The 25270-nt window shown below is 36.4% G+C and overlaps 1 protein-coding gene across 4 annotated transcripts in view; it reads right to left on the bottom strand.

Moving 5' to 3' along the window:
* LOC126976156 (uncharacterized) overlaps positions 1 to 25270 on the bottom strand; it is a 48724-nt gene that overhangs the window by 4281 nt on the left and 19173 nt on the right. For 3 of the 4 annotated variants that reach the window (XR_007731848.1, XM_050824375.1, XM_050824376.1), the window contains one exon: positions 2171 to 2265. Coding sequence is in view for 3 of the 4 variants with exons in the window: in XM_050824375.1 (XP_050680332.1) it covers positions 2171 to 2265 (95 nt within the window). In the remaining variant the exon portion in view is untranslated. Of the gene's footprint in view, positions 1 to 2170; positions 2266 to 10342; positions 10487 to 25270 lie in introns of those variants that run through there. The other variant, XM_050824377.1, reaches the window with a different exon arrangement.

Here is a 25270-nt window from a genome sequence, read left to right as displayed (position 1 = left end):
GTTACTTTGCCATGGATTCCCTAATCAAAACCTAACCAAACTATCTTTGAAGTATATCCTTTCAAATAAAAAAAGAATCATCGAAATCGGTTGGCGCGATATTGAGTTATTCGTAAATTTATCATCCAATTTGCTATACGTATGTATAGAAAATTTAAGACTTTTACGATTTTTCTCATGGATGCCATTGTCAGATCTGGACCACCCAGAATCAAAATCGGTTCACCCAGTCGAAAGTTTTGGTAGCAAACATAAAAAAAAATATGACGAATTGAGAACCTCCTCCTTTTTTGAAGTCGGTTAAAAATAGCGGCGAACTGTATGCCTCTATTTTCAGCAACGCATGCACACTAAAACAATCTAACTACAGTAACGCGAGTGTAACAGCTGTCATGTACACCAAAGTAATAAGCCGTAAGTTGTCAGTTGTTGTTGTTGGCTCTATCTAGACGTATAAATTATCCATGGTATTTTATTAGAGTACTTTATTCTAGGCAAATACGATCATATTTTTTTTTTAAATATTATTTTATTAATCGTATACCAGTTTTAAGCAGTACGTTTCTCTGCTGAGCATGTCGGAGATATACCTACTATCTCCGACATGGTACCCCATAGCGGCACGGTAATGTTATCATACAGTATTCTATCTTCATACAAGCCGGAACGCAAGTTATACCTATGTCGCTCGAGTTGGGTAGATACTCGGTACACCAGACAGTAAGAACGTTGTCATAGTTTGGTAAGCGTGCGATTTTTTTTTTATGGTAAAGGGGGACAAAAGAGCGTACGGGTCACCTGGTGTCAAGTGATCACCGCCGCCCACATTCTTTTGCAACACCAGATGAATCACAGGAGCGTTGCAGGCCTTTAAGAAAGGTGTACGCACTTTTTTTGAATGTAACCATGTCGTATCGTCCCGGAATCACCGCACAAGGAAGTTCATTCCACAGCTTTGTAGTAGGTACGTGAAAGAAAGCTTCTTCAAAACCGCACTGTGGAGGACCGCCACACGTCCAGATGGTGCGAATGATATTAATTTGTCGTGCGAAGGTGTAATCGACGTGCGGTGCGAGTGCGGGCCAGAACGGGAAGTCTGGCGAGCGCCGAGCAGGCAGTCAGGGAAGAACTGTCGGGCGAGTTGGTCGAGTTACACGCGCATGCCGGGAACACCCCGTTCTTATTAAATAATCCTAATTGCTGTGTATCTAAATGTACCTACATATACGATTGTAACATTTGTTACTGATTATATTACCGTGTGTTTGTAAGACTGTATTTTACTTGCTGTTGTGTTAAACGCTCACAACAATGGACAACGACGAGGATCCTGACCGTGCCCCGTCATACAGATTTTTTTTTCACACATAAGGCCTAGCCATGGAGATTTGACTCCGAGTTTATTTTATCAGATGCTCTAGGAATTATTATTATTCTATTGCCGAAACAATTAAGGTATAGCGTGTGGTGCTGCCTTTAGGAGTTATTAATTATCTATTTGAATGTTCCGTAGAGCGACCGTTAGAAGCGCTGACGTCAGAGTTTTAGCGTCGCAGGGCGGTAAGAAAATCGCCGCACTCGCGTGTGTGTTCTGGCTATTTTAACTCTTTAAACTGTGTTAATATTAAACTTATATTACCAACAGTGAGTTTTAGTGAACCCCAACGGCACCTTCCTGTGCTATAAAAGATAATTATTACGTTATTCAAAAGAATTGTTAAAAAACGTTTGTGTGGTAAAGGTTACTATAACATAAATGACTTTCTTAATGATACCACAGATTGGGAATGGAATGACCGCCCTCAGGCTATTAAATAATAAGTTTAATTGTACAATGTTACTTTCATTGTAAAACATATTTTTGATGAAAAAAAAAACCCGCTGAGTTTGTTGCGCCCATTCTTCTCAGGTCTAAGGCATTCATTTTGGAATGGGTGGTAGTTCTTTGACTTTCAATAAGTGATGTCACATCCTATTTTGAATGAAAATATTTGAATTTGAATTATTAGTATAGGTACCATTTTATTTACACATAATTCATTGATAATTTTGATAAATTCCATACTGCAGATTTGCAAGGACATCATTAAAACGCAACAAGCATTATTTAAGGAGTCACAAAGACTGCAAGATAATCGTATTGTAATAAATAGATTATCACGCTACTCACCAGGTTCCTAATCAGGCTCATCTCTTGGTTAAGTGCTTTCCTGTCGGTAGGACTCAGTACTTCAACATCTCCTCCCATTAAGTCTTCCTTTTTCTCTGCAAATTAAATACGTTGTCAATAAACAATATGTTACGTTTTCAAAGTGATAACCCTCACTTCTAGGATTAATACACAAATAAAATTTTTAAAAACAAAATTTTATGAACAATGCGGGATTCGAACCCACGACCTCCGGCGTTCCGTGCCGGTGCTGTGCCGTTCGAGTTCTGAGAGTTGAACAAAGCAAACAGAATTTTATAACGAGGCGGTACTCGAACGGTTAGCTCAGTTGGGTAGAGCACCGGCATAGAACGCCGGAAGTCGTGGGATCGAATCCCGCATCGTTCATAAAATTTTGTTTTTTAAAATTTTATTTACGTTGTCTATAATTTATGTACTCTACTTTGCAAAAAATCTAATTCTGAATCAAAAACCTGTTTAATTTGTGTGGCATCTGTATATAAATAGTACGCCATTGAAATAGTTATGAAATAAGCTAAAAATGCCTTTGTTCAGATTTGCTGTGTCATATTTTTTATTTTATTTAACAGAACACATTATTGATGAGAACATTCTTTATATAACGAATACAATTTAATTACGATATAAATTTACAGTTTCCAATAAAAAAAAACTAATACTAAAATAAATTAAACTATTATCTAAGTATACAATGACACTATATTTTTTATTTGCAATTTTATCAGGATGAGGTACTTTTTTAATTTTTTATTTATTTATTAACCACACACAGCAACTATCATTACAGGTATATTACCTAATGCGACAGTTACAAACAACAAGAATAACATATGAACAAACAACAAACAAATCAATCTAAAACTTTCACACATACACACACACACACACACACATTTTATTACTAGTAATTTACAAATTTAAAGTCATTTATTGTTATGATCTATTGTTGCTCTTCTAGCTACTAGTACGGATGTGCACTATTTTAATCATTGTGATCCTTATATCTGGGGGTGAGGTCCTGGTGATCTGCAATACAGGGTCAACCTACTTCAGACACCAGCTCCTCACAAAATACTATCTGTTAAAAAAAAAAAAAAACACTACTGTACTGTTTTAGCTTTAAGATCTTTGTGAGGAGAAAATAAATAGATATTATTATATATTATTATTATATAATCATGCAATAGCAAAAATTAATAACCCAAACATTACATTAGCAAAAATACATCACCCCAGAAAATACAAAAAAACTTGAACATACAACTACATATTTATCATAACATACTACATAAGTATAACAATACCCTTGCGAGTTCAATCCACGTACACCCAAAAATATCCACTTTGTGGTGGAGTTCATTTATATGGCGAAGGGCTCTAGTTAGAGGCGACTTTGCCGACACATTTGTTCTCGCCATCGGAAAGGATAGTAGTGGTGGATTTATTGTAATGTGTGTTATATCTTAATATATATAAATTACGTGACAAGTTGTTTGTCCGCGATAGACTCCTAAACTAATGAACGGATTTTAATGGGGATTACTCCATGAAGTGCAGTTTGGTCCAACTTGAGAGATAGGATAGTTTTTATTTCGATTAGGGACCCATAATTATTTTTACTATCAATATTTGTTTTGTATGGACATATTTTCTATAAGAGAATTTAGTGAGGCACGGTTTGACAGTTCCGCTGTGAAACAATTTCATTATAACAACAGGGAGCATTTTTACGAAATAATTCTTGATGTTTTGAAATATTATTTTAAATTTCCTATAAAACCGTTTTTTTTTATTATTTACAGAACAACATCTGTCGGGGTAGCTAGTATATTATAATGTATATTTTATGGTAACTAAAATATGAAATTAATAAATCGACTCTCCTTTAGTAGATCAGTTACTCGATCGAACATTACATATCAAAGTCAAATAAACTTTATTCAAATTAAACTAAGCGCTCTTGAATCGTTTAAAATATTTAATTTAAATTAGAATTAGATTAATAACAGAAAAAGTAGAGCGCGTCAGAAGAACAACAAGAACTCAACGGCCACTCTTTTAAATCAAATAGAGTATTTTACAATGGCTTTAATATACTTCCATATCAAATTAGTTTGTATGGTTCGTGCATCCAATACATGAATCATATTCAATGTTAAAAAGCGTTTTAAATGTGAAATATTTCATGGATGCATCTAATCTCTGTAAATGTAGCCAAGGGTGCTGGCCCGGATGGTATTCATCCAGTATTGATAAGAAACTGTGCTACAAACTTAGCGTTACCAATTACCATTTTATTCGTGAAATCATATAGAGAAGGCAGTGGGCGGGGGTATCGTCAATGAATTTTCTCTCACGGACATTGATTGACGCAACCCCTACTCCCAGCATCTGGTCCGATGCTGGGTTTGGCGAATGGTTTAGAGGAATACAGTAATATATACAGTACAGTGACCCCCTAAACAAGGCCAGTGGACTATCCTTCTCGAGGTTGCCGCCCGTTTTTTGGCCAAGTGTCTTCATAGAGTCATTAAATAATTTGCATTAAGGTAATTGGCAGAACAGAAACCTCTGGCCGCTCTCCCCCAACCTACCCACACAATCCTTTCCTCCTTCACCTCACCTGATGTGGTCGAGAGGTCGAGGGCTCACTAACATCAATGGGTAAGGAACTTGCGATCACCCACGTGTTTGTGCCGTGCGTGGATACCCGTAAGGAGGGAGTAAGGAATCCTGGTGGTTGAGCGGATAGCGGTCGGTCAGTTACCTGCTTGATGCAACACACCTCTTTGGCCCTGATCTTCCTCTCAAACGGGCGGTCGGGGACTAGCCATCCTCGATCAATCGGCTGTGGCTTCCCGTCAGAGGTCTGCCGGCGAGTGACCCAAATCCATGTGTGTGCCTATGGCCCGGTCGCGGATGTTGAGGTGAGCGCGGGAGGCTCTCTTCCTCACGTATGCGGCTTCTACATTACTCGGACGTCAGTCATTAGGTATTCACGGTGAGGGTAACTATATCCTCGCAGCAGTCTTGGCGGACATGTACATCGAGGTGCATGACGTCCCCTACTGAGTCTCCGAGGCGGGTGAGGCGCTGACGAGGATGCATTTAAATCAATCTACACCCATGGATAAAAAGAGAACAATCGACCACAAAAATCCAGCTGCTCCCTCGGGAGCGCTTAGCCAATCCATCCAGACTGCGGCTGCTCCTACAGCGCCGAAAGAGTCTTCCTCGCTGGATCTTTCCATCCTGAAGGAAGCCATACCGGCAACTACCTTTACGGACGATGCCTGGACATTACCCATCAGGAAGGGAGATGCCAAGCCTGCATACAAATCGCGCGCGAGCCGAGGCTAGGAAAGCGAGGATAAAAGCCGCCAAAAGCAACCCCCCTAAACCTAAAGAGGTACAGGGAGACAGCGCTACTGGAGATAAAGGCAAGTCCACAGGACAGCCGACAATCGAACCAGTAGCAGGCGGTAGTAAGCCCCAAAAAAGGCCACGAGGGAAACGCGCTGGCAGAAGGCGGAAGCTCGTGCTGTTTCCGGGCAAGGTCGCCCTGATGACACCTTGTCACCCCACGAGAACGTAAAGCGTACGCGAACGAACCCGCGGCCTACTCCCAAAAAGGGCTCCATAAATTACGCAGACATGTGCAAATCCAACGATTTGCTAGTCGCGATAATGAACGAGCCCTTCATTGACATAAAAGCTGAACAAGCCAGGCGATACAGCCGGCAATAGAGGGTGCGATAGACGCCGAATTCTGCGCCGCCACCTCTTCCACTGACCCTTTCAGGCTGCCCAGCTTCAGAGGCAAAGCCAACCATGGTGAGGGTACCCTCAAGCTTTGGTGCGAGGACACTTACACCGTGGAATGGCTTAAAAAGACTGTCACAAAGATCACTTCGCCACTTCCACACACCAGACTAGTGGTCAAACGTCAAGCCGACATCCCCAGGAAAGACAAGGCAACTATGATCATCCCAAGGTTTTCCAAGGACGAAAATCTCAGCATGCTGCAGACCAGATACGCCGGGCAGAATCCGTGGTACAATGTCTGCACCTGGAGCTTGTAGCACATTCCAGAACCGGATGAAAGTGGCAGGGTGCGCATAGTCCTTGGGATACCCGAGGCAGATGTAGCTGAGCTCAAGAAGCGAGATCGCAGGGTCTCGTATAAATGTGGCTCAGTCTACGTGAATTTTCCCGAAGAGGAGGGTAAAGGCAGCGAGCCACCGAAACCAAACCCGGACGTGGCAGCGCAGCCGAGAGTACCAACCTCGACCGTTCCTGAGGCAGCACCCGACAACCGCATGGAATCGTGCCGGAAGGAGGGCAGCAGCCCTCAGGTACAGCCCCTGACACTACACATCAGAAGAGGACCGACGGTGTCTCTATGACCACCACTTGTAAAGAGGTTCGGACTCCCATAGAGACCAAATCGCGCTCCATAGACTGGTGGCAGCAAGGGGCCGGGGAGGAGGATCAGACAAACGGGCTGGAGGATAGTCTACTGCACAGCGATGGCAGCCCAGACCGATCCAACTCCACTCCTTAAAATTCTTCAAATCAACCTCCAGCACAGCTATACCGCAACGGCTAACCTGCGACGTTTGCTGGAGGGCAACACCGAGACCATAGCCCTAATCCAGGAGCCGTGGATTAGAAAAGGCAATATATGTGGTCTCAACAACATCGGAGGCAAACTTCTATCCGCTACCGAAGGTAAACCACGTTCATGTATATATACTTCGCGGCATGTAACGACCACCATTATAAATGAGCTATGTTCCAGAGATCTAACCGCTGTGAAGCTCCAGGCAGATGGCCGCCTAGGCCTATCAAACGTGGTCATAGCGTCGGTCTATTTACCGGGGGAAGAGGAGGTACAGAGGAACACCGGAGCTCACCGCGCTAGTCACTTACTGCGAGACAGAGAGGCTGGAACTCGTCATCTCCGCTGACTCCAACGCACATCACACCATCTGGGGCAGCCAAAATACCAACAAAAGAGGCGAGGACTTACAAACATACCTTTTCTCAACTAACCTTAATATACTTAACAGGGGCACCGAGCCTACCTATGTTACGGCGCGCGCCCAAACTATAATCGACCTAACACTGGCAACCGACCATGTCTCTTCACACGTCAATGAAAGGCACGTGTCGGACGAACCTTCATGCTCGGATCACAGATGGATTAGGTACAACCTCCGCTTAAACATCAAACCTGCCCTGCCAAGGCGGAACCCGCGTAAAACGGACCGCACCAAGTACGACAGATTGGTGAGAAATGAGCGTATGACCATTTCCCTAACAAACGATTATAACGGTACCGCAGGTATAGAAACTCATGTAACTAACATAACTCAAACGCTAATCAACAGCTATGAACAGACGTGCCCTCTTACTTCGACTTACTACAACAGAGCCAAAAATACCCGGGCACCAGACGACTGGGACGCATACAAACAGGCCCAATACCGTTTCAAGAGGCGCATTCGCGAAAGGAACAGAGAAAGCTGAAGACGCTTCTCCACTAACATTGAATCCACAAACCAAGCGGCTAAAGTAAAAAACATCCTTTCACGTGACCCAGAGCGAAATCTAGGTTGCTTGAAAAAATCTGACGGCACATACACCAAATCCGACACTGAGACCTGCGAACTACTCCTGCAAACTCACTTTCCAGGATGTCGCATCACCAACAACCAGACGTGGGAGGAGGAGGCGTAGCAGAGCAACACACCGGATCAAACGGATTGGACCACAGCTCACAGGGTGGTAGACAAAGACAAGGTAATGTGGTCAATTAACAGCTTTCTTCCATTTAAATCAGGAGGCCTGGACGGGATCTTCCCAGGGCTGCTACAATGGAGCGGTATGGGGCCGCTAGCAGTACATCTAACTGCTATCTACAGGGCATGCCTGGCCTACAAATACATACTGCTCCAGTGGAGGGAGGTAAAAGTGGTATTTATCCCTAAGCCCGGCAAAAGTGACTATACTAACCCGAAATCGTACAGGCCAATCAGTCTCACATCATTTTTGTTGATGACTCTAGAGAGACTTTGCGATAGGGATATTAGGGAAAATGCTCTCATACAAAAACCGCTACATGCCAACCAACATGCCTTTACTCAGGGCAGATCAACCGAATCCGCACTTTATTGTGTAACATCTCTTGTAATGAAAGGATAATCACGCAAACAATCAACCTTAAGTGCTTTTATTGATATCGAAGGCGCTTTCGACAAAACCTCTTTCACTAGCATAGGCCGAGCGCTAGCCGATCATGATGTAGATGCTACAATTACCGGGTGGATAGACAGCATGTTGAGGCATACGATTCATTGTGAACACCAGTACTAGATGTGTGGTGGCAACGGGCTGCCCACAAGGAGGGGTACTCTCGCCCCTGCTCTGGAACCTTGTGGTGGATGAGCTCATCACAAGGCTAAACAAAAAGAAACTGTACACGGTGGGCTATGCTGACGACCTCGCCATTCTAATAACAGGACCAGTTGAGAGCGTTTTATGTAGCCTCATGAGATCTGCTTTTAAGGTTCTTGAAGAATGGTGCAACAAACTTCCAGCTAATCCGTCAAAGACGGAGCTAATACTATTCACAAAAAAACGCAGCCTTGGTAATCTTACATTACCAAAGCTGTTCAACACCGAACTAAGCCTTACTAAAGAAGTTAAATACCTAGGGGTCATACTGGATAGTAAGTTGCTTTGGAACAAACACCTCGAACACAAGCTGGAAAAAGCGTGCATCATCTTTTGGCAGTGTAGAAGACTCATAGGCAAAACCTGTGGTCTTGCTCCAAAGATAAGCAGATGGCTCTACACAGCAGTCATCAGACGAATTATCTCCTACGGAGCAATAGCTTGGTGGCCCAGGACAGAGCTTGTGACAGTACAAACCAAGCTGCAGCGTTTCCAGCGGCCGGCTTGCACAGCCATAACAGGATGCATGCGCACCACGCCTACTTCCGCCCTTGATACTATTCTAGGGCTAACACCACTCGACATACACTTTTAACAAGAAGCGACAATGGCGACTCTACGTCTAAAGCTGTTGGGTATATGAAAGAATGAAGACTGCCTAACAGATAATCTCTGGAATAAGGTAACAAAGGACAATCCACTCTGTGAGGCATCATGCGACAAGATACCTAAAACACATGCTTTTCATAAGAACTATCACATACAGCTATGTGAGAAAGATGCTGACCAGTCAGGTGTAAATGAATTAAGAATTTACACAGACGGCTCGAAAATGGCTACTGGAACTGGTGCCGGCATCTTCTCACAGGAACTGAACATACACACTTCCATAACCTTGGGCACACACAGCTCCATCTTCCAATGTGTAATATTAAGAAGAAAAGTACATGGCCACAGAATCAGAATTATTTCTGACAGTATAGCGGTACTAACAGCGCTGAAGGGTACCACCTACAACTCAGCACTAATACACGAGTGTCACCAAACCCTGGAACAAGTTGCCTCTTATAACGTGGTCAAAGAGGAGGAGAAACCTTAATTGCAGTTCGTAGTGGGGTAAGCGTAAGTATGCAAGGCTTGCAGTCATTACCGTACGTATATGACGCTGATGTGACCTTTGTTAATATTTTCTTAAACAAAGTATCTACTATGACCAGGTTACGAATATTTTGCTGCTATTTTCCACAAAATGATACCCAAATACTAGCTGAACAGACTTTTTATGAATATATCTCTGACTGAATTACAAGTACACATAAGATCTAAATATCCGGACAACCGAGCCTTGCTCGGATTTTTAAGAATGTACAAACTTGAATTTAAAAAAAAACTAATAGGACATCTGGATTCGAACCGGGTCTTTTGCTTTCCGGATCACCCAATGTCCCATCTGAGCTACTATAGTCTTGTATATAGTGTCGAAATTTACCTTTGTATTCTAAAGTTATTGTAGCTGTTTCTCATTAAAACGGATAAAAATACATTTTTTTAAATTGAAACCTAGCTAGATCGATTTATCACCCCCGAAACCCCCTATATACTAAATTTTATGAAAATCGTTGGAGCCGATTCCGAGATTCCAATTATATATATACAAGAATTGCTCATTTAAAGATATAAGATAAAGCTCACTTATCAGGATCGATTCCACAGGGCAGTGTGTTGGGTTGTATATTGTTTCTCATATATATAAATGATCTTCCTAACTTAATAGACGATGATTGTACTCTTTTTGCTGATGACATTTCTATTTTGATCCCATGCTCTAATTTAAAACAACTAGAAGAAAAATTAAATATTACAATGGACAAAATCTTTTGTTGGCTAAATAATAATAATCTTGAACTTAATATTAATAAAACTAAAATTATACCTTTTAAACCTTATCAAAAATCCCCCTTAAATATATCATATTCTTACAAAAATTCACAACTTGAAACAGTTGACACAGCTACACTACTGGGAATTGATTTAGACTCACACTTGACATGGAAGCCATATCTACAGAAATTAAAAAGCAAAATGTCACCTTTTACTTATGCTCTTTACCAACTAAAACGCGTAACAGATTTCAAATCTGCCCTTGCTGCTTATTATGCATATGCACATTCTAGATTATCATATGGAATATTAATATGGGGAAACTGTAGTGAAATAAAAGATATATTTATTCAACAGAAAAAATATATCAGAATTTTAGAAAATATTCAGCAGATGGATTCATGTAGACCATATTTTATTAAACACAAAATTTTAACTCTTACTTCAATTTACATCCAAGAAGCATGTCAATTTGTTAAAAAACATTCGGACTTATACTCAACACTACCAAATAACAAATTAACAAATAAACAAGTATGTCATTAGTGTCATCGAGCCCTCACCACATGGCAATAAAAATTTATAATCACATCCCAAACGAAATTAAAAATAAAGAGAAGCCTTCTCTATTTAAAAGACATCTTAAAAATTTTTTAGTTTCAAAATGCTTCTACGATTTACCCGAATTTTTTAATTACAAGTGTGAGAATTAGTTACAATATAGTATAAGAATGTATAAGACTTATTTATTTTATGTATAACGTTGCTGTGCCATTGCAGGGCGTCACATATTGTGTACCCATTAATGTACCAACCATCCTACTGTAAAATGTGACTTGCAATAAAATATTTTGATTTGATTTGATTTGAATTAATATCCTAATGATATTTTTTTATCAGTGGGAGACTTTAATATTAGACTAGCTAAATGGATCCCAGATCCCTATTCATCAGGTATCAAATTATGTCTAGAAAATGCCTATGAAAACACGTTAACATCTCAGATATTTGAGTTTTTATGTTTTAATAGCTGGTCTCAATATAATTATATTAATAATAAGAATAATCGACAATTGGACCTGGTTATATCTGACTCTGAATGTTCGGTGCAACGTGTTGACCCATTGTCCCTACCTGAGGACGGTCATCATCCCTCTTTCTGTATAGATTTAAATATTAGTTATACGTCGAGTTTGCGCCCAGTGACTCGAGTGATACGGTGTCATGTAGCTGACTATGACAAAATAAACTCAGAACTGTCGGATATTGATTGGTCAACTCATCTCGATTAAAATAACATTGATAATTTGTAGAATCCTTTTATAAAATAGTTAATAGTCTAATAGACAAGTATGTGCCTTATAAAGTGATTAAAACTAACCACAATTACCCAATTTGGTATAATAAGCATCTGATAAAATTAATAAATAGGAAACTGAAATATTGAAATATCGGAAATGGAAAACATACGGTAGGCTAAATGATTATAGCGAATTCTCGATTGCACGATGAAAAGTTAAAGAATACATGATTCAGTGCTATGATAAATATATAAGTCATACCGAAGAAAATATCCGTTCAAACACTAAGTATTTCTGGTTTTTCATAAAATCTAAACGGGATAGCAGTGGTATACTCAGTATTTAGTTAGTTGACAAAAGTTACGTGTTTCTTGAGTGCTCCCTAACACTTTAATAATTGTATTTAATTATTTTGAGTAGTGTGAGGATGTTTACGGTGTAAAATACTAAATTTTGAAGTTAAATTTAAAGTGTGTGACAATCCAGTTTATAGAATCCTTATTTCATCGAGTAATATTAGTATTAATATTTCAATATTGTGTTTCGAGTGTCATGGTGTCAGTGAGCGGTTGTCTCCGTAAAAGTTGAAGTCAAGAGATAAGTAAAAATTATAAATCAAGTCTGTTTTACATTAGTTTTATAAGGAAGTTTAGTATCGATGCTTCAAATACAGGCGTTACTCCACAGAAATTAACCGTTTCATCCGGCACTAAATACCTTTGAATTCCGAGTGCACTCTTCGACGTTTCATTAGGTTTCATTAGATTACTGTTACAACAAGCTGATATTGATAACTATCATAATAATTAAACAAACACAACAAACACAAGGGCTATTCATTACAACGTGGAACCAACAGTGACGGTATTATTTAACTAAATTCAACCATTGTGATTTTGCGCTCAAAGACACTAAGTAAATTTGTGTTGGTGTAAAATAACTTGCGCCGGTAGTTCAAAATCCGTGCTTAATCTTTATGACGTCTGAGCCTATATTTGACTTGGGCTTGTGAACTTAGATTCACACATTTCAACCCGGTTATTAATTATTGAATAGCTTTGTCGTTTGACATCGGACTAACGTGTTGATGATTACGGTTCGAATCTTTTTTTTTTCATTTTTGTATATATAACGTGTTTTAATTTATATGTTTTGGCCAATTTTAATTTTATTGTTGTTTATTTCATTGGCATTTTATTTGAATCCTTATAGCAGGATGTATACCAGATCGAAACGAAGGAATATCTGCGCAACATGCACACACACTATAAAAGTGAAAGAATATTTGGAATGTACTAATTGCAATAACACGTTTGACTTAAAATGTGCTAGCATTACTTTAAAAAGATACAGTCATAAATGTAGGAAAAGCTCTACACAGGAAATAAAAAATCTTTCAAATACTGAACAGCTGACACAAAGTATCTCGTTAGATAAAACCATTTCAAGTATTAGTAATTTATCCAGCAAGAATACTCTCACACTACATAATCAATCATTAGAAAATATAGGTAACATTTTGTAGTTCAATGGAAGACCTACATAATTCTACATTCAGAGATGTCAGCACATGTAGTTCACCAGATCTTGGTAGTGTCGAAAGCTCACAGGTTTTAGATCTTAAACAGGACTTAGCAACCCTATCTGGGCAATTAGAAAGTGCTCATGAAGAAATTGCCAAACTAAATATAGAAAACACAAAACAAAGAAAGTTAATTGAAGAAAATGAAACACAAATAAAATTACTTAAAACATTGCTAGGCGACGGTAATTCTTCAATCAACTCCACACCGCTACGAACAAAGACAAAGAAATCTAAACGCACACCGTCAGTAAAATCCTCTATACAAAACAATATAATATCTCATAAAGCAATAGAACAAATACCAATTAATTTAGAAAATGCACCAGCAGTACCAAGAAAAACTCGCTAAAAAAAAGTACCAATATTCAAAGAAAATCAGGAAGAAAAATTTACATTATAGGAAGTCAATAATCTAAAAATTTATCCTCAGCGCTCATTCAGTCGAGAAGAACCAATCCGTATGAAAAATATATAATTGAAGCGTTCATCAAACCCGATGCAACGACAGGGGACATCCTCAAATCTTGTGAGTTGTATGATTTTTCCTGTAACGACAAATTAATATTAACTGTAGGTGAAAATGACTGTCCATCAATGATTCCAATTAAAATATCATCTGACTTATATACAAAAATAAATTCTCTACCACAAGTCCATATTATTGTAACTAGTGTGACTTTCAGTAGGCATTTGAATGAACTGAAACTTAATGACATGTTGCGATTGATATGTAACAAGTTTCCTAATTGTACGTTTCTTAATCTCGATGAAAACATTTATCGAAATAACACGCCGTATTATAACATGTGCCATAAAATAAATCTCGTAATTGACCAAATAGACTACAATAAAAGGTTTTTGAATTTCAAAAAACAAAGACACATATATCGTTCCACATTAAAAGGAACGATACCATATTATTTTAAGAAAGTGACTCATGACGTAACTTCAAAAAATGATCAAACTTTAACTTCATCTCAGGATGCACCAAAGGGAACAATTCCTTTTTATTTTAAACCAAATAAAGTTGATGACAGCAAAAATGGGGAAACACTGTTTTTTCGTGCCAAAAATTAATAAGTCAACATGCATTTGTAAAGTTCTTCACCAAAATGTTGCTGGCTTTCTAGCAAAGAAAGACTTAATAGAAATCATGGTTGAAGATCTGCAAAATACAGATAAAATTGACATACTATGCTTCACGGAAACATTCATTCCAAAAGGGCATGAAAGTCATATAAAACTAAATGGGTATCTGTTAGCATCAAATTACAGTAGAAAAAAAGGAGGGGTGGTGTTTGTATATTAACATCACAAGGGATAGGATCAAAAAATTTAGAATACCTACCTAGAACCGAAAGCATTTGAATGTTGTGGGATAGACATAGTGGACAAAAATTTGTTTATCATTTGTATCTACAGGACACCTGATTCTGATGTAAGTATATTTTTTGAAAAACTAAGAACCGTGCTTCAGAAATACTGTAAAAAGAATAAAAAAAATATTATATCAGGTGATTTTAATATTAATACACTGAATTGTAATAAAATCTCTCAACAGTTACAGCAAATCGTGCAAAACTTTAACTTTAGTTTACACATTAATCTACCAACGAGAAATAGTACATGCATTGATCATATAATAATAATTACACATCCAGTTGGATTCTGGTTCCTAGTGGGGTTCCCCAAGGATCTCTTCTTGGTCCGTTGCTTTTTGCAATTTTTGTCAACGATATAGCGTCCTGTTTCCTTTACTCTCGCTTGCTTTGCTTCGCTGATGACATGAAGATTTTTACATGCATTAGAAGTGCCAACGACGCATTAAAGCTTCAATCTGACTTAGCACGCCTAGACAGTTACTGTCTTATGAACAAACTTGACCTAAATCCAGACAAATGTTTTGTTGTTTCTTTTTCTAGGAAACCAAAACAAATATCTGTAGACTACTACCTGAAGAATCAGTGTTTAAATAAATGTTTAACTATTAGGGATCTAGGTGTAATACATGATTATAAGCTATCATTTAATGATCACATAGATAACATTGTGTCAAAGGCTTCGAAGTCATTAGGGTTCGTCTTAAGAAGCTCTGCTGAGTTTAAGCATGCCAAAACTTATAAGTTGCTTTACTGTTCTTTTGTCCGCAGTATATTGGAATTTGCATCACAAGTCTGGAATCCGCGATATAATATCAATATTGATAAAATTTAAAAAATCCAGATGAAATTCATAAAATACTTATGTTTCCGTTTGCGCATTCCCTATAGTTCCGAAGCACATACATGCACATACTTCCACTCTCTGCTAGACGGGATATCGCGGACATTACATATTTATTGCAAATAGCTTCCAATAGGGTGGACTGTCCTGAACTATTAGAAAAACTTAAACTAAATGTACCCAAACCTATTAGATTTAATCCTCTAATAAATATACCGCAAGTGAGAACTAACTATAGGCAAAATGCATTTTTAGTAAGGGCAGGCAATAAGTTCAATGAAACCTCTAAGCACATAAACATTGATCTATTCAACACAAGTGTGGCAACGGCGAGACGGCTACTGGACAGGGATTTTTTTGATTAGGTAGTATTGGATAATGTTATACAAGTTAGTTGATAATTTATAGTAATGTTATAGGAGTTGTAATTGGTATGCATATTATGTTCACATATATTGTGCTAATTGTATTATAGTGTATCTAGTTTATATATAATATTGGCTGTAGGTATGTTGGATTATAGGCTGGTGTATCGCACACATATGTAACTATCTAATTATATACACGTGGGATTCTGTAAATGGCTAGCTATGACTATTAAGATTGTTTTGTAATGTTATGAAAGCTGTTGAATCTCCTAATAAATAATAAATAATGAATAATGAATAATGAATAATGAATAATGAATAATGAATAATGAATAATGAATAATGAATAATGAATAATGAATAATGAATAATGAATAATGAATAATGAATAATGAATAATGAATAATGAATAATGAATAATGAATAATGAATAATGAATAATGAATAATGAATAATGAATAATGAATAATGAATAATGAATAATGAATAATGAATAATGAATAATGAATAATGAATAATGAATAATAAATAATAAATAATAAATAATAAATAATAAATAATAAATAATAAATAAATAAATAAATAAAAATAATGAGTAATATTGATGGGGCTATAGGTTCTTTACATAATTACGATATTTCTGACCATAACACAGCACAAATTTTAAGTTTCGAAAGTGTTAACATTAAAAATAAAATATCTATGTTTATGTACAAACGTAATTATAGTAATTATAATATTGAGATATTCAAAAATTACTTAAAAAGCTTGTCGTTCAATGAAGTCTATGAAGGAAAAAAACTTCAATAACGCTTTTAGCAAATTTCATTCCTTAGTAACTCTATTATATAGACTTTGTTTTCCGAGAATAAAAATTAAAAATATGGAATCCAATGGAAAGCCCAAATGGATAACTAAAGGTATTCAAATAAGCTGTAAAATAAAAAGAGTATTAAGATATAGAAAATGTAGAAAAAAAAGACGATAGCAATAAGAATAATTATTTGAAATATGCAAGAACACTTAAATATTGTATTGCCACATCAAAAAAATTGAATAATACCCATTATGTAGCAAACAGTAAAAACATATGCTATGCGACGTGGAGAATTATTAAAAATGAAACAAAAAGTAACAATAGTGACACTTGTATAGAATCAGTTATAGTAAATAATGAGATTAATAGCACTAAAGATATAGCAAACAGTTTTAATGATTATTGGATAAATTTGACTAACAGCAGTGATAAATGTCTGACAAAGCGAAAGTTGAAACCTTGTATAAATCAAAATAAAACTGGAAGGAGTATTTTTCTCAATCCAGTAACGGAAAACGAAACATTAAAAATAATACAATTGTTGCGGAATGCTAAAGCAGTAGGCTATGATGAAATTCTCACAAAAATTATTAAAATATGCAAAGATGAACTAGTACCAGTTATAACATACCTAATCAATTTGTCGTTTGAAACTGGTGAATTCCCAGACGCACTAAAATTATCGGTGGTCAAGCCACTACATAAAAAAGACGATAAAAAACAACTTAATAACTACCGCCCAATTGCACTCGTATCTATTTTTTCAAAAGTCTTTGAGAAAGCAATGTATGGCCGTTTAACAAATTTTTTTACAAAAAATAATATAATAAACAAGCAACAATTTGGCTTTCAAAAAAACAAGTCGACAACATTAGCTGCATTTAAACTGGTTAACAAAATAGCAGAAAATATAGATTCAAAAAAACCAACGTGTGTTATATTTTTTGATATGAGCAAGGCTTTTGACTTCGTATCACACACCATCTTGTTGGATAAGTTGGAGCAAAATGGCGTTAGAGGACCAGCTCTTAATTGGATGGAGTCGTACTTAAAAGACCGTAAGCAATGTGTGGAGATCAATTCTATCGACGAAAAGGCTACCATAATTGCCCAACAATCAAACTTTAAATTAAATAGATTTGGTGTTCCGCAAGGAAGCGTCCTTGGACCATTAATATTTTTAATTTATATTAATGACCTGCCTAGTGTGACAAAAAATGACTGTTATTTATTCGCCGATGACATATCAATAATTATGACATGTAATAATAAAAATGAGATTGATATTTATGAAAGTGAAATTAATAATGAAATGAATACAGTTGTAAATTGGCTAGAGGATAATAATCTTCAAGTTAATATTAAAAAAACCTCATTTATGCAATTTAGTTTAAGTAACCGCTCTAATAACTATAGCCTTAAGATAAATTATACAAATACCCAAATAGAAGAAAGCTCTGTATGTTAAATTTTTAGGAGTACTTCTAGATAAAAATCTAAAATGGAAAGAGCATGTAGACATGGTATGCCAAAAAATTTATAGATATGTTTATGTGTTGTATAGATTGCGTAAAACGGCTTTACCAAGTACAGTCCTGGCAGCTTTTCATGGTTATGTCGCATCAGTACTTCGATATGGACTCATCTTGTTGGGAAACTCTAGCGAGGCTAATAGAGCTTTCATAGCCCAAAAGAGATGCTTAAGAGCTATGACAGGAGCTTTTTACTTAGATTCATGTGAACCACTGTTTAAATTACGTATTCTTCCATTTCCCTGTATGTATATATACGAAATATGTATCTTTGTCAAACAACATGACCATTTCTGTACAAAAGCAAGAGATATTTATCCGAGAAATACAAGAAACGGTTACAGACTGGTGATTGCACACAAATATCATAATGCATCCTACGGAAAATGTAGCTATGTCATGTGTATAAAAATATTTAATAAACTCCCTCCAAGCTTACGTGTATTACCCGTCCAACGATTTAAAAAGGATCTTTTTACATGGCTTATAGATAAATGTTTTTATTCCATAAATGAAATGTTGACACATTAGGTTAAATTAAATTGACTTTAAAATATATATAAATTCTAGTCTTTAAATAATGACATTTAAAAATAATAATTATAATTTAAATTAACCTGAGTGCTTAACACATTCAATGCCACCACGATTTTCTAATACTTCCCAGCGATGCCGCCCTATAAAAAACGCAAACATGCTAGGTGTGCTCGCGGCACTGCAGGATGGAATTACGTAGCACGCTAGGCGTGTTCACCGGCACTGTTAAGAGGTAAAATCAAAGAAAGCGTTATTTCGGCTTCAACCGTGTTTATTGATCAGTCTTTCTCGAGTTACTGAAGAGATATTTTGTTTTTAGCAGTGTTTGTGCTTTTGAAAGTTAAATTATGGCAGTTAGTAGATTCCAAGGTAAGTATTTATCGTAATTTGATCAGTGAATTTCAACCTTTGGTTACTTATTTATGATTTTTTAGGGAAAACAAAATATGTGCAAGAAACAGTGGAATATGATGATGATGCGACGCAAGCAGATAGCCCACCCTCACAAAAACGCCCAAAAGTAGGAGGTGAGCCGATAACATATTTCTCTTATCTTGTCTTAAAACTTTTAGTGCACTTATTGTGACGTAGTGGATTAGTGTTAAATTGTAAATCATTCGGTCGGTACCTGGTACCTACTTTATGATATGCAGGTACCTATAGATAGCACATTATATTGTCAATATTAACGTATTTCATAAGGTTTTTGAAGCAGCACCGCAAGTAATTAACCGCATCAATTTTACACAAAAGAATTAAGGAACAAAAAGATTCTTAAAAAACCGACGATTGTGTTTGAAAACATTATTTGCACTGTTATATATTATCGCTAATAACACAATAAACAAGCCGTGCTGACTGCTGACGCATCTATTGTTTTACAAATAGGCTGATAACATTTCAACTCCAGATGTTTAAAACGTTACAGGAATCTGTCTACAATTCTAAGAAGTTTAGATTTTAATTTGGAGACAGTAAATGTTTTGAACTTATTGTTTATTAAATACTAGCTTTTGCCTGCGACTTCGTCCGCATAGAATAGTTAATGTCGTTACGTTACGTTAGTATATTTTTGGTTTTTTCGCCTAATTGTTTTTTTTTTAATAAAAATGACATTTATTAAAAGTTATAGCCACTTTATACGACTTTAAATAATTGTTGATCATTATTTGCTTTCAGAATACATCGCGAACGCATCAAGCTCACCGAACTCATCGCAAGATATATTTACAGAACTACAAGATGTACCTTACTCCCAAAAATGGACATATTCGCAACAAATGGATGAATATGACAAAAAGGATGTAAACACCATGACTGACGGAAGACCAACAATTACTAAATATAAAGAAATTGGTACCATGACTGAACCAGGGTTGACTTGTAACAACAATACTAATATTGAAATTCGATGCAATGAATATTTCGGAAGTGTTGTAGCATGCGAGCTAGCAAATTATCACGGTCGCGTTCGTTACGATAAAATGAAAGCTATCATTGATATTTTTAAAGAAAAGTGAGAAATTAGTTGCCTTGATTGTTTAAAAGGTTTCTATGATTCTCTTGAGGAAAGAAATTGAGTTCCTAAGGGTTGTGATTTCAATTGAAATAATAATAGTGATTTGAGAAATCAACGTCTTTATTAAAGCACTTATTGTGTGTACAATATTATAGTTACTACTTATGTTAAAGATAAATGTTAAAAAATCAACGTAATTAGACCAACAATATTATACAATAATTATCAATAGAAATTGTCCTTTTCTTTGATCAAATGCACATTGGAAAAATTTTTTTTTTGATAAGTGGAGTACAACTCTTACTTAATCAGTAGGTATCTATGAATAAGTTTAGTACCACTTAATATTTGTGATACGGTCTGAAACATTCCATGCACAAGCCTGGCTGTTGCGGACAGGTGTCGCAACCAAATAGCGACATTACTCTTCCTTTTTTTGTTCTCCAGCAATGTACGCATCTTTTTCGTTTGGTTTTTCCGTGATAATTTTTTTCCAATTTCATCAAGCAATGTACCTGTCTATGTAATGGGATTTGTTGTTCCCGTTCTATGTAGGGTTCCACGATGGATTTTATGACGCTTAATCGGAAATCATATAAGCTTAATTTTCGAGTTGAATACTCATTGTACAGGAAATAAGAGTTGATCATGACGATCTGCATGATGTGAATGATAACTTTTTTATACCACCGCAAAGATTTATGCTCGCACGTATAATATGATAGCATTTGGTCATGCTTATCTATTGCATTCATATTTTTATTATATTTTGTTATCATTTCTGGTTTTGCTTTACTTTGCCCCCTTCGATTAGTAATAATGTTAAAGTTGCCTTTGTATTTGCTAGAGATCGCCATGACTTCCCTCTTATCCAACCATTTAATTATACACACATTATTTTTATGTTGTATACACAATTCACCTTTTTTTAATTTTGTTTTTACAACTAATTGAGGATTATTTTTTCGAAATTTTCGTAGTGTTCCTGTACAATAAGTATTCTTATAGTATAAATCTTCTATCAAATTAACGCTTGTATAAAAATTATCCATAAATAAATGGTGCCCTACATTTAAATATTCTTTTATCAAATGCATTACCACTTTGTTAACGTGGTTTAATCCTCCCACAATAACATCAGACGCACCGCCGTACAGGTGCAGTTTCAATATTACCCCAGACTGGTCAGCTAGTGCATAGAACTTCAGACCATACTTATTTTTTTTTCCTTTCATATATTGCCTAAAGCGTAATCTACCTCTCCAAAGCATCATTGACTCATCAATAACAATATTTTTTGTTGGGTAATATAATTCTGACATTCTTTTGTTAAAAAAATCTATTATATTTTTGATTTTGCTATAACTTGTTGCTGTTTCTCCTATACTAACGCATAACATTCTTAAAATAAGTAAAAACCTATTTCTTGCCATCGTCAATGAAAATATTGGCTGATTAAAAAAAATTTCTTGTTTCCAATAATCACATAATCTATTTAGTTTTATAAAACCCATATGAAGAAGTAGGCCAAAAAACAGTTTCAACTCTTCACAACTTATTGCCTTCCACGATTTACTTCTACTTTTGTCCGCACTAGCTGACGACTTCTCGCGTTCACCGTAATTGTTAGTGCAATCTGTTAGCAATTGAAGTAACTCCATATTGCATATAGCATCAAAGTAGCCAATGGGTGTATCGACGATATCTTCTTTGAGGCCTGGAGTCTGCGTGAATGGTATTACTGGATAATCACAAGGATTACCTGGGCACCATTCACGATCGGGTACATTAATAGCAGGTACTTCTTCAATGTTCTGCACTTCCAGTTCGGGTTCCGGTTCCGGTTCGGATTCATCTGTTTCCATTTCGTCAATAATATTGCCACAGAGTATGCCATAGAGCTCAGCGTCAGTCAAACACGAAGTTGGTTCATCTCTTGGAGGAGTTGATTCCAGAGTTACCATAGCTCCTAAAGTTTCTTCTATCCCATGGTAAACCCAATTTGGGTCTTCCCATGAGCAAGATGGCATAGAATTGTCGATTGGATCCATTACCTAAAATGTAAAATCATTTTTTCAAATATCAAAAGTCATCAAAATATTATTAATATGACAGAAAATGATTAAAGTTGCAGTGTACAAATTGTGTGTACAAATACAATACGTTTAAAGTATCCCGCCAAAACTCGCAATGTTTGGACCGATTAAAGTGTATGAAACAAACAAATTATGTATCTATTGAATTTATTATACAGTGTAAACTCGTACAACAAGTGTAAATTCCATGTAACGTCACTCGATTTAACGACAAACTCTCTAAAGCATCGAAATCAATTGACTTTGGTTGGTTTAGTTTGTCTACCATACAATGATACACTCTACATAGCGTCACACTCACTCTCAATAACGACGTAAAATACCTTGTAAGTTGCTAAAATTTATAAAAACTGCGCAGCTGTGTACGTTTTTTTGTCGTTTTATTATCCTAGCCCACTATAATCTCGACAGTCGGCACCATGCAAACCGAACTTTCTAAGAAATTCATTCTTTTGTTTTCAAATTGGGATTGCTTGCACGTGTATCTACTGTTTTTGACCATGACTAATAAATAGGCGTCATTTATTTATTTATAAACACTTACACCAACATTACAGGTTATTACCCAATGCGTTGATGTCGTATACATGTCATGCATTATCTATACGGTATCATTTTTGTCAGACCTCAGTTGCTCACAAACTTTCAAACTGTAAACATGGCGAAGTAAAAGCAAAAGACGTCATACAAAAATAACAGACTATACCCAATAAGATTAAATAAGATTGTTTTTGTGTACATAACTACTAAAACTAGTCTGAAATATTTTTAGAATTCTGATTTTTCTTCTCTCCATTTAACGACACCTCTCTATAACGCCATAAAATGCAGAGTCCCTTCAGTGTCGTTATTTGGAGTTTACACTGTATTTGTTAAGATTATTATTTTTCACGTTAATGAAACGAACTATGTAGGTATCTTTCACATTTATAATAAGAGTATAATTTAACTTACCACCGTTTTAAGCGAAGTAATTAGCGAAGCCGGTAAGGATACCAAATTCTTCACAAGGACAAGCTGAGCTCGTCGTAAAAACAATCACAAAAGTAACACTAGTCGGGGTCTTTGCAAGAGTAATCACAAGGTCCAATAACACAAGCGGGGGTCTATGCAAGAGAAATCACAAGGTCCAATAACACTAGCCGGGGTCTTTGCAAAAGCAATCACAGGGTCCAATAACACAAGCCGGGGTCTTCGTAAGTATAAACGTAAATCCAGTGAAAGGAAGAGATCGTAGGAAACATCCGATGTCGAACACTTCGAACACTGATGTAAGGAGCTATACTAATGTTAAAGACTTGCTGCCCGTGGTGCAATAAAACGTGGGAATAGGACGCCGCCTGTTGCGCTCTCTGTTACAGACCTTACGGCAGGCATGGTAACGTCCCAATGTGCGGCTCACCTAATCTTTTTATGACACTCGGGTTTGTTTTATTACCAAAAAAATAATTGGCAAGCAACTGAAGTAAATGGTATTCCTACTAGGGACTTTATTTATAAACGATCGCCAAACGTATCTAATATTAGCAGTGCCCCGCGGTTTTACCCACGTCTTACGGGAACCATTTACTTTTTAGGGATAAAAAGTAGCCTATAGCCTTCCTCAATAAATGTGCTATCAAACACCGAAATTTTTTCAAATGGGCCCAGTTATTCCTGAGATTAGCGCGTTCAACCAAACAAACAAACTCTTCAGCTTTATAACATTGGAATAGATCCTGGGCAGGGTTTTGTCTTCTTCCGATGAATGAAAAGATATTGGTGAAAGAGAGAGAAGGAAACAGATCCGAGTTACACAACAGCTGATAAGCGTTTATAATTAGGTACCTAAAGGGGTACATTATAGGTAAATATTTTATGCAATTTATTTTATCTTTTTTGTTCAACCTAAGTGCCAAGGAATAAAATAAATGATAACTTATAAAAAATATTCTATATTTTATTATTGGCATTATAAATGTAGTAAATTGACCTAATAATATAAAAGATTGAGAACTGCTGGAGATGAACACGCCTGGTATGTTCGCGGCATTACATAATAGATTATTTTTGATGAACCTTAAAAAAATATCAGATCCTGGAACCACTTCAGAATACTTTAGCTTACGGCAGAAAGTTTATGCTCAGAGTCTTTCGGACAATAATATTGTCTAATCTTTGAGATATAGATGAAAAACGGTGAGCACGCCCGGCGTGCTGGCGGCATGCAGATAAGAATTAGTGTGGACACGCTAGGCGTGTCAATGGCACTGAATGTGTTAAAATATAGAGTTTGTTAATCAATTATAACAATAACTAGAATTTTGTTAATAATAATTTTGCATGCCAGAAATGGCCGATAACATTGATACATTAAAACTATTTACCCCATTGTTACATGTTTTCTAGCAAAATAAAGAATTTATTTATTTATACCTGATACTCTTTACTTTGGTGACATTCATGCATCCGACGGTCAAGAAAAAGCGGATCTATTTAACACATTTTTACAGTCTGTTTTTGAACCTTCCTCTACTGGCGACGTACACATAGATACTGGATGTAATGATTGTGTTATAAATTATGTTTATATTAATAACTCCGTGGTTGAAAAATATCTAAAGAATCTTGACGTTAACAAAGGAACTGGTCTCGATGGTATTCATCCGATTTTTCTCAAATGTTGTAGTAAACAACTAGCGACTCCTCTTGTTTATATTTTTAACGTTTCATTAAGAACAGGTGCTATGCCCAGAATATGGAAAAAATCTATCATTGTGCC

Source organism: Leptidea sinapis, chromosome 39 (genome assembly GCF_905404315.1).
Source record: "Leptidea sinapis chromosome 39, ilLepSina1.1, whole genome shotgun sequence".
Taxonomy (NCBI): Eukaryota; Metazoa; Arthropoda; class Insecta; order Lepidoptera; family Pieridae; genus Leptidea; species Leptidea sinapis.
This window is presented reverse-complemented; position numbering and strand designations above follow the sequence as displayed.